This window comes from Balaenoptera musculus, chromosome 3, assembly GCF_009873245.2.
Source record: "Balaenoptera musculus isolate JJ_BM4_2016_0621 chromosome 3, mBalMus1.pri.v3, whole genome shotgun sequence".
NCBI classification, from domain to species: domain Eukaryota; kingdom Metazoa; phylum Chordata; class Mammalia; order Artiodactyla; family Balaenopteridae; genus Balaenoptera; species Balaenoptera musculus.
This window is the reverse complement of record NC_045787.1, coordinates 156,918,008-156,929,239: the sequence shown is the minus strand read 5'-3', so window position 1 is coordinate 156,929,239 and position 11,232 is coordinate 156,918,008. Positions and strand designations below refer to the sequence as shown.

The following is an 11,232-nucleotide window of genomic DNA, read 5'->3' as shown; positions in this document are numbered from 1 at the left end:
ATTGGATTATTACCTAATGTGATTGTAAAAATAAAGGTATCTGTTGAGAAGCCCTCTGACCCATTCTGGCAATTGGAGTTCTGAACTTTTCACTCCCTGCCTATTAATTAATTTATAGCCTTCAAAGAATGGAGTTGTCCAGGATCTTTGGCCAAAAAAAGTATCCACAAACAGGGAACAAATCATGCAGAGCCTTGTTAAGAAGTTTTGTTCTTATCTGAAGAGTGATAAGAAATCACTGAGGGATCTAGAAAGGGTTGGCATCATTACACTTTTAGGTTTCAAAAGAGAGGAGCTGAGAGTATGGAGATTATTGATCTTCTGAGATTATCTGCTCCTGGGGGAAATCAAGAGTTCCCTGAATTTTTACTCCTTGGTACTTCGCTGCAGCCCCAGGCTTGCCAGATTCATACTCATTTTAACGGGCATTTCAAAAAGGAAGCAAAACAGCACCAGGTCTCAGAGCGTTCTCAGCAATAGCCCACTCCTCTCCAGCTTTTCTTTTAAATAATCAGCACAGGCCAGCTGTGGGAAACAGCTTGGAGAGGGGGAGAGTGGGTCAGGCAGGGTGCTGCTGGGCTCAGGGAGAGAATAAATAACAGCATTTTTGGGGGTACTGCTGGTTACAGAATTCAATTGTGCCCAGTTTCAACCTGGCTAAGGGCCTGGACAGAGGGCTGGAGAGGCAAAAGTAGAGGCTGCCAGAAAAGCCCAGAAACTTCTGGCTTTTGGAGAAGATCATCCGCCTGATGGCTTTTCTGCTGGCAGGTGCCTCAGGAAGATCTGGCCCAAGTTTTCAGAACTCTCCAGGGTTTCTCAATCCACCTCAGGTGGCCCGCAGTGCTCCTCCCCCGCCACTTTCCAGCCTGCTAGTTCCTTCACTGACACACAGCTCAGTTCCTGTAAATGGGATGGTTTGGGGTGTGGGGGAGTGGAGTGGGACAGGTATAAGAGGAAGTTGGAGGCCCAGGGAAGCGTCCTGTCTAGGCAGCTGGGCACCAGGAGCCTGAGGGCAAAGGAAGAGGCCACGCCATGCCCCCCTCTGCTGCAGCCAGGATGGGTCTGAGGGTGGCTCAGACAGGTCTCTGGGTTGACCACAGAGCCGCTCCACAGAGGGGCTAGCCTCCTACCTGCTGTGGGAGGGGTAGCAGAGTCAGGGGAGAGAGAGGAGGAGGCTGGTGTGAGGAGGCCCTTGATTCCTTTATGGTGGGGGGTGCAGGGAGCAGGAGGAAGGGCAGGAGGTACTTGCAGGGGGTCTCACCCTGGATTTCCCTTCAGGTTTTGTGGTCCTGGTCCTGCTCCAGAGCTGTAAGTAACCCCTTTTAAGTCATGGGAGGTAGGGGTGTGGTGAGGGCTGTGTGGAAGGGACCTTGCCACTAAGGTAGTGCTTTTCCAGTTCCTTCTGTGATTCAGATGGTTCAGAAATATTAGCATTTGTTAAACCAAGGTGATGAGTATATAGGTGTTTATTATACTATTCTCTACTTTTCTGTATATTTAAAATTTTTGAAAATTAAAACTTTCAAAGGCTCAGGTTCAATGAAGGTTTCAACTAATCGTTTACTGGGAACCGCTAACAGGAGACCAGTAGCAGCATGGATGAGTGATGCCCACTGTTATTCCTCCACAGTCAAGAGGGCAGAAAAGGCTTACTTTGAGCAGGAAAAATTAGAATGAGCTGGGAGGAGGAACTTCCTGGTCCATTGGGATATTGTGCCCCAGCTGGGCGGATGGACTGAAGGGGTCTGGGGACTGCCATTCTGGGTGGGTTACAAGTTAGGGGCACTCCCACAGGAAGGTAGAGAAGAGATGCGCCAGAGCCTCTCAGATCAAGGACTCCACTGAAGGTCCTGCAAGACTCTCGCCTGAAGGCCAGGGTCTTCTGATATGGCTGTCTGGGGCTGGGTCCCTCTTCTCCTTCAAAGCTGCTGCCTCCAGGAAGCCTTCTTTACTTGTACCAAGTCCCATTTCATCTTTATTCATCAGCACCCCCTCATCCCGCACAGTGTTCTGTTCTTAGTCTGCAGTATATTTATCTACTATATTTGATCTTTTCTAAGCATTTTCAAAATAGACCTTATTTTCATCAGAAAGAGAACTCCCCTGAGCCAGCTCTTTTCATTTAGAATTCTAACTTTGCTCACAATTTTGCCCATCAACCCCGCCCCCCAAAACCCCATTAGTGCTCAGCTTAGTGCTCAGCCAGAGGGTCCCTGGCTCAATCTTGGCCTTCTCCTCAGGTGCTGCATACAAGCTGATCTGCTACTACACCAGCTGGTCCCAGTACCGGGAGGGTGATGGGAGCTGCTTCCCAGATGCCATCGACCACTTCCTCTGTACCCACATCATCTACAGCTTTGCCAACATAAGCAACAATGAGATCGACACCTGGGAATGGAATGATGTGACGCTCTATGACACACTGAACACACTCAAGAACAGGTTGGGCCACTGGCTGGCCAGGGCAGGAGGAAGATGGAGGGTTAGCAGGGCTGGTCTCAGGGCAGAGTACTCCTGCTCAAGAGGATGGGCGAGGTCCCCAGTACTCACCTCTGGGTGGAGAATTGGAGGGCCTTAGCTTAAGTGGGAGGAAGTGATGAGGGCAGGTGTCAGGCTGTAGAAGAAGACTGTAGAAGAAGGCACAGCTGAGCTCCCCTGGGAAAGGGAACCCTCTCCATCCTCTGAGGGTGCCTCTCCACAGAGAAAGTGCTCATGACTCTATTTTGCCATATCCTGGCTTCCCCACTGGAGGGAACAAATATGGGCAACATACCTCAGAGTAACTGCCACAAATGCTTAGAAAGTCTTAGAATACTGAATCTCAGGGCTGGAAGGACCTCAGAGGCCTGATTCAGCCTCCCACCCAAAGCTAGAAGCCTGATACAGCCTCCTAAACATGGGGCCACCCCATTTCACAACAACTTCACTCAACCCCTGCCCTCCTGCCTCCCTGTGCCCCACAGGAATCCCAACCTGAAGACCCTTCTATCTGTTGGAGGATGGAACTTTGGTTCTCAAAGGTAGGATGACTCATCCCCCAGAGGTTGATGGAATAGGAGGAGGCATAGGTTTCTCCTCATCCACTTGATGGGGGTCACAGGGACCCCAGACTGGTCAGGCACAGGGGCCTGAATGGTTGTCAGGAGCCTGCCTCATGTACAACCACGAAATCAGAGCACAGAGAGGGAAAGGAACTTGCCAAGAGTCACACAGCAAGGTGGCAGTTAATATTCTGATTCTTTGCCAATGCTCTTTTACTACTTCTCAGACATGAAAACAAATAAATTTGGGGCGGCGAGGGATACTGTCCTAAGGGCTGGAAGGAGAGAGATGGAATGAATGGGAAATTTGGGAATGGAGACCCTGTGAGGACATCCTGGAGCGGGTAGAATTGGAACAGGCTTTAAAAAGGGGGCAAAGATGGCCATAGCAGCTCTCATTTACTGAGCCGTTACTATGTGTCAGGCATCCTGTCCAACCATTATCACATGTAATCCTCATAATAGCACTGTGAGATGTTATATTTATGCCCATTTTACAGATGAGGAAACTGAGGCTCAGGTTATAACCTGCTCAAAGTGGCTTGGCTAGTAGGTGATAGAGCCAGGGATATCTGACTCCAAAGCACATGGTCTTTCTAAGATAATTGGAGGTGGGTCCTGTCTCAACCATGCCCTCCTAGAGCTGTGTGGGTTCAGACTCCCAGCTCCACATGCCCCAGAGACCCTTCCAGAGGGCTAAGGCACCCAGCGTATTAGTACTGAGCACTCTACTGGGGTGATTTTGGTTCTAGATTTTCCAAAATAGCCTCCAACACCTGGAGTCGCAGAACTTTCATCAAGTCGGTGCCACCATTTCTGCGGACCCATGGCTTTGATGGACTGGACCTAACCTGGCTCTACCCTGGGCGGAGAGACAAGCAGCATCTCACCACTCTGGTCAAGGTGCTGGTTGGGTCAGGGAAAAGGGCAGGGAAGTGGGGAGCACCAGGGAGTGGGGAGGGCAGAAGCTGTCTTCAGAGATATTCTCCTGAGGCAGGCAAAGGGGGACTCAGACCTCTTTGCTGCAGGGTCCTGAGATCTGGACCAGGGATAAGACAAACAAGCCTGTGTCCTGAGATCTTACACAGCAAGGAAGACATCTTTTGACAACAGTGGGAGGTAGGGTGAGGTTCTAAGAGGCAGAGGTCACTAAGCAGAGCACCCATTCCTCACTGCCTCTTTTCATTCTCAAACTGACACTGCCCACTCCCCAGCATGCACTGCATCAGGGGTACTCAGTTACCCCAGGGGAAGAGTGATCATTTAAACAAATTGTTCACGGTACAATATAAATCACTTTAATTTTGTGTTCTCATTTATAAGCTTGAACAAAGCACAGACCAACAGGCAAATATCTTCCAGCACCATCTGTGGACCAAGTGGGATCACTCTCTATTCTCATGGTCCCTCCAGGACAGAGAATAATTGAGTGTTGATGAGTATGCATGGGGTGTAGGGATGAGATTGGTCCAAACAGTTTTTTAGGAAAAGGATGGGTGAGTCTGAGGATGAGACCACTTTATCGTTCCCACTGAGCTCCAGTCAGGTTGGAGATTACAGCAGACAGCGAAGGCCAATGGCATGCTCAGAGATCTTTCTCCGCAAGGCTTGCTGTCACTCACCTGCCTCTCTCCCAACCAGGAAATGAAGGCTGAGTTTGCAAGAGAAGCCCAGGCAGGAGCAGAGCAACTCCTGCTAAGCGCAGCAGTGTCTGCTGGGAAGATTGCCATTGACAGAGGCTATGACATCGCCCAGATATCCCGGTGAATCTCCTGATGCACTCTGCCCTAGCACTCCATGTACAATCAGAAGACTGGGCTTCTAGTCGCAGTTTCTCCAAAGATGTGTGACCTTGAGCAAGTCACTTCCCCTCTGTGTGCCTCAGCCTCCCCATCTGTCAAACGGGGCATAACTATCCCTATCCTTCCTTTTCATTTGGGGTATTGTGCTGCTCAGTTGAGAAAGTCGTTATGAATGTATGTATTTGTGGAAAAGGAAGTAGCGAAAGTTATACAAACCAGCCAGTCACTAGTCTCTGGAGGGGCAAGGCAGCAATAATGATACCTTTCATTTCTAGGCTGCTGGGGAGTCCTCAATGTGCTGTCACATGCAGGTGACCCCCTCCCTTTCCTGTTCACCCTGCCCCTCCTCCTCGCCCTGCCTCCTCATGCATGAGAATGAGCAGTCCCCAGACAAGCAGGCTGATCTCTCGGTGGAACAAAGGCATGGGTCTTAGGAAACCCAAGAGTAAGAGACAAAGGCTCTTCGCTCTGACTTTAGAATCTTCTTTAGGGTCTTAGGGAGTGTAGACTTGGTGCTTTAATTGATCACTTAGAGGGTGGGAATGAGGTGGCTCTCAACCATTTGCCCCAAACACCTGAAGCTCATGTTCATGCAATCCACCCGCAGACCCCTCAACTTTGTGTGTGGAAACCTTACTCCCCACCAGGAGGAATCATAGGTTCAGGCCATCATTTGGTCCTGCTCTCTCCCGACAAGGCTAGCTGTTGATGCCACTTGTAATCTGCTTTCTCAAAGATGAATGTGGCTGGAGTGGAGGGGGTGACATGTGTTGGAGGCCAGCTCCCAATTGTGTGCTGGGGGCAGATTGGAAGAACCCCATTCTTGCCTTGAATGCTCCTGTGGGACCCTGAGCCCGCTTCCCAGTGTGGCACAAGGGAGGTGGTCCAGCACCCTAGACAGTGGGTCACTGGGTTCTACTGGGTTTTGAGTTAATGGCTTTTCTCTTGGCTGCCTGTTTCTACAGCTCACATCCTGCTAGGGTGGTGCGCTTATTCAATTTTTCGCCTTGTCCTGCATCCACTCTTCCACAGACACCTGGACTTCATCAGCCTTTTGACCTATGACTTTCATGGAGCGTGGCGCCAGACCATAGCACATCACAGCCCCCTATTCCGAGGCCAGGAAGATACAAGTTCTGACAGATTCAGCAATGCTGTGGGTGTCCCAAAGGAGGGAGGGCTGAGAGGGGACCACAGACATGCCACTTGCCAGAGCTCAGACACCAACCTCTCCACTCCTCAGTAATCCTGCAAGGGAGGTGTTATAGGGCCCACTTCACAGATGAGGAAACTGAGGCCCAAAGTTTATGCATTCTCCACAGCTCTGGGAACTGGGAAGGTGATAATTCCATAAAGAATCAGGACATCTCCTGATGGGCCTATAGGGTGGACCTAGTGAAGGCAGAGGGCAGATTGAAGACAGCACAAAGAGGGCTGGGGGCTGAGAGGGCAAGAGTCTAGTCTACACCTGCCATTGTTTGCTGTGTAACCTGGGCCAATCACCAGATTTCTGCAACTATCGAACAGTAATAATCCTTTCCTATACCTAAGAGGATTTTTTTCAAGACTGAAATTACACAATGCTTTTTAGACTGACATTACAGGTTCCCAGAAGGAAGGGAAGTCCAGATGCATCTAGACCTGGAACTCCACCTTTCAAGGCAGCAGTGGGAACTGCACAACCTTTCCCCTCCTAGACCACCAGCATCTAACTGCTCAAACTGTCCTGCCCTACCCACCCACAGGACTACGCTGTGAGCTATGTGTTGAGGCTGGGGGCCCAGGCCAATAAGCTGGTGATGGGTATCCCCACTTTTGGGAGGAGCTTCACCCTGGCCTCTTCCAAGACAGATGTGGGAACCCCGACCTCAGGGCCAGGAATACCAGGCCAGTTCACCAAGGAGAAAGGGACCCTCGCCTACTATGAGGTATGAGCTGGGGAGAAGGTACGGTTTCCCACGGCACCCGCAGCCCCAGGGAAGGTGAGCCTCCCACCCCACCCCCACTTTACTCCTTTGGAAATTAAAAAAAATGTTCCAGCAGACCTAGCACGCTGGAGAAGAGGGAGGAGGAGGGCAGGCACATCCTGTCTGCACCCCCTCTGGCCACCAAGTTGGAGCCTTCCTTCTAGCCCAGGAAAAAGCAATGGCCAAGAGGTAGGTTCTTTTGTTTCGGCCCATCCTCTGATGCTCTGTGCTGCCTTGGGCCCGTCCTCAGTGTCAAAGCACCATTCCCCAAATCCCTGTTTAAGATGCAGGAAGCTAATCAGAGCCCCCATAATGCCCTCAGGTTACAGCAGCTACAGGATCCTGGGAATCTTTGCATCTGTTTTAAGTAAAGTTGTGTGAAGCCTGCAGTGGCGACCCCCTGGTGACCTGCAAAGTCTCAGCACAGCTCCCCACACCACCCCTGCCCTGTTCTCTGCTCAGATCTGTGACTTCCTCCATGGAGTCACGGTCCATAGACTCCTTGGTCAGCAGGTCCCCTATGCCACTAAGCGCAACCAGTGGGTGGGGTATGATGATCAGGAGAGCGTCAAAAACAAAGTACGTACCTAAGGCCACACCCCAAGTTGAAGAGGGGGAGGGAAGCCCCCTGCACTGAGGGTGGGGCTTGGCTACAGAGGTGTTTTGGGTCTCAGGTGTCTGCTTTTCTCTCCCATGGGGAGGCGTCCAGATAGCATGCTCCCCATAAGCACCCTGGCCCAGGGAACCCAGCCCTGCCTGCTCTGGGTCTCCCTGCCAGGTGCAGTACCTGAGGAACAGGCAGCTGGCCAGCGCCATGGTGTGGGCCCTGGACTTGGATGACTTTCAGGGCACCTTCTGCGGACAGAATCTGCACTTCCCTCTCACCAGTACCATCAAGGATGCGCTTGCTGAGGTGTAGCCTTCGGTTCTTGGGCACACAGTGAGGCAGAGATCACTTGGCTCTGACTGGCTAGGAGACTGATCACCTGCCCTCCTGGGTCCCCTGTTGAGCTTCAGTCTCCCTTCCTTGGGCCCATGCAGAGGGCCACAGCTCTGCCGTCTGAGCTCAGCTCCGGTGGACAGGCAGGTAAGGGTGGGGCTGCGGGACCAACACAGTGTAAGACACGGGGTCAGCACATAACTGCTGATTAAGGAGAATGCTCAACAACTCCAAGCCCCACACAACGAGATTTCTTCAACTCCCTTACCCTCAGGCCTCCATGCCTAAGGACACCATTTTGGCAAGCTCTACCACCGCAGAGTGAAATATCTTACAAGAAGCAGCAACCACACTAATTATATCCTCTGCAAAGCCCAACTTGAAACCTTTACTCAGGAACATAATCATGTCCCCATTCCACTTCCCATTCCTGATTCTGCAGCTGCTCAATAAAACACTGGGGCTCACCAGTTATTAGTGCTTGCTTCAGTCTATCTTTGCGGTCCCACTGGACCCACGGGGCTCACCTCCCCCATGTCTTCTGGATTCCTCTCTCTCAGGCTTGGTAGTCCTGAGCTGCAGAAAGTGAGACCACCCTGTCCTCTGCTGGGCCCCAACAAGTCCCCAAAAGAGGCAAGCATCACCAGATCCATCAGTCATGGACTTAACCCAAGAGGGCTGATGGGCTTCCAGATCTTAAAAGTCATTGTCGTCCAGACTTCTCGATACAGTTCCTTGTTGAAAGAAGCCTTTTCTGTTTCCAGGGGCTAGCAGGCACTAGGAAGGAAACCCTTTAACACCAACCCTTCATCTCCTCTCTCCCTGGGGAGGGGTAGGAGACAACACAGGCTCAGGTTAGAGAGAGCCCTGACCCTGGACTCTCAGGGCTAGAAGGAGATACCTATGTTACCTCACATACCCTCCCTCTGTCCCAGGCCTAGAGTCTCTACAGGGCTTGAGAGCTAGCCTTCCAACCTCCCACACTCTCAGTGACCAGTTGCTCATTACCGTAGAGGAACCCTTTCCATTGCTGGGCTGAAATCAGTCAGATGTCTTAGGGCTATAATCCAGCCGTCTCTCCCCTCTCGGGACATAGCCCTCAACCCATGCAGAGATCAAGACTCCTCAGCTCAGCCTGGGACATGAGGTGGGGGCCAGATGGGACGGGATGGGTCAGACGGGATGAGCTCAGATCAGCCAGCCTTCCAGCCTTTATGAAGTAGAGATGTTCTCAGCAGTTTCTGTGAACTCCCAGAGCCCCGAACATGCCTTGTATCCAAAGAGAGTTCAGCTGTATGCTCCAAAACCAAAGAGAATTTATTTGTGGATTCCCTGATGTTTGGATTGTCTGTGACTTGGCCTAGTGGTTTGTGACACTGGTTTGAGCTGTGGGGAAGAAAACACCTATTGGCCTCCCTGAAATCTGAACCAGCTGGAGCGGGGCAGATGCAACTGATCCCAAGGTCACCGCCAAGCTAAAGGCAAAGAGAGTGAGAACTTGGCCAGAGCTTCAGCGGGTACCTGGCATTTCGCTGCTGGCCAGTGGGCCAAGCATTCCCTAATCCCTGCCCACTGCCTACCCTACCACACAGGGGTCTTTGAAAAGCCAGAGGCTGTGAGTCCTCCAGGGCAATCAACCCCCACCCTACCTCCCCTGGCCACCCTTCCCCCATCCTGGGACAGTCTCTGGAGGGCTGACGCAGTGCCCTGCAGAGTTAGTCACATTCACTTATAGCTGCAGAGTCAGATGCCAGGGATAGGGATCGGGTCTCCAGTCCTGGAGGACTGCCCAGCAGGACACTGAGTCACCCGGTAGAGGTCACGGGCACCCAAGCAGGGCAGGATCTGGAGGCTCCCCAGGCCCTCCACTGCCTCTCCCCAACAAGGACAGCCACTGGTGAGAGGTGGCCACACTCCTGTGCCCCCAAGCCCCAGGGCAAGGGGAGAGCATGCATGCGACTGAGGGCCCTAAATAAATTACATGTGTATTGATTTTTAAATTATGGGATATATCATACAAGCTAAAGAGTGCATAAAATGTATTTGTTTAATTACTATATAGTGAAAGCCTGTGTAACCACCACCCAGGACAGGAAATGAGACCTCATTGGTGCCCCTGAAACTCCACAGTCACATGCATCCCTGTGCCTCTGCCCAGAGGCAGGCACTATCCTGACCTTCCCTGCCTTCTTTTGTGGTCTCACCCCCTAGAGACGCCCCTTGAAGAAGAGAGCTGGTGCTCCCCGTGCTTGAATTGAATATGAATGGGGTCTCATCGCTCTCTGTGCCTGGCTCCTTTTGCTCCCCGTTATGTCTGTTAGATCAACCATGTAGCTGAAGTTTGCTCATTTTATTCCATTTTGGTTTATAGGGGTGCATACATGTCACAGTTATTTATGCATTCCCCTGCTGAAGGAGAGCTGTGTTCTCCAGATTTGGTGTTACAAACAATGCTGCTGTGAATGTTTGCATGCATGTCTCCTGGGGCACAGGTGTGAGAGTTTCTGGGAGTGTAACTGCTGGGTCAGAGAATTTGCACATTTTCAATCTGACTAGATATTGTCTCACTTTTTCCAAAGAGATTCCTCCCATCTACACTCCCACCAGCAATGAGAGTTCTTGTTACTTCCCCTCCTCCCTGACACATGTTATTTTCAGGCTTATTAAATCATTCTCAATCTTACTGTTTTATTGGATGAATGACTCAATGACTAGAAATTTGGTTGTACCTGTCTCATTTCCCCGTGGCATGCAGATGTCCTGCTTCGAAGAGTTTACAAGTCTCAGAGTGCTGTCCTCCTCCAAGGTCTCTTCCAGACCTGTCTTATGACTTGATTTTACCCCCAAGGGCTAGGGGACTGTCATAGTGCTCTCTGTAACAGATGGGGAAACTGAGGTCCCGAGCAGGGATTGGAGAGGCTGGGTAACCAGGGGCCTTAGACTCCCTTCCTGGGGTCCCATTGCTAGAAGACCTTCCTCCAATCAGGCCCACCTTGGGCATCCCAATTCCCTCCCTCTCTAGGCCCTCAACCTCGTGCAGCACAAGTGAGAATTCCCAGGGAATGTGAGGACCAGGGGAGTGTGGGAGCCCAGGGACAAAGCTGGGAGTGCTCCCAAGAGAAGGCTGTTTCAGGCTGTCTGGACCCCAGCACCCAAGCTGAGAAGCCCTGGGCACAAGTGGTCCCCCAGAGGCCAAACACACAGAGCCTGATCTGGGTTCATTCTCCAGATGGAAGCTCTTGTTCCCATTGCCCTGACCCCTGGCACAGGCTCCTGGCAATGTCCCATCTCACCGATCTGTACCCTCCTCCCATCTGGGCACCAGAACCCTGCCTGCTGAGATCCAATCGGGGTGATGGATGAGGTCGTGCACTCCTCAAGGGACCCTTGCAGTCCTCCGCCAGAGCTATTCCTGGCTTCAGCGCCTCCCCACGCACCCCCCCCAGTCCCCCTGCCTGACCTGACCCCACAGCTGGGAATCA

General features: G+C 51.7%; 1 protein-coding gene across 1 annotated transcript; it reads left to right on the top strand.

Annotated features, from left to right (window-relative positions):
• Positions 1–1,196: 1,196 nt before the first annotated feature.
• On the top strand, positions 1,197–9,402 carry CHI3L1 (chitinase 3 like 1; the record flags this gene model as incomplete). The annotated part of the gene is made up of 9 exons (XM_036847342.1): positions 1,197–1,308; positions 2,241–2,442; positions 2,964–3,020; positions 3,794–3,944; positions 4,683–4,804; positions 5,876–5,999; positions 6,589–6,771; positions 7,273–7,389; positions 7,589–9,402. Coding segments are annotated over 9 exons (1,209 nt in total), but the record flags the coding sequence as incomplete, so codon positions are not given.
• Positions 9,403–11,232: the final 1,830 nt, after the last annotated feature.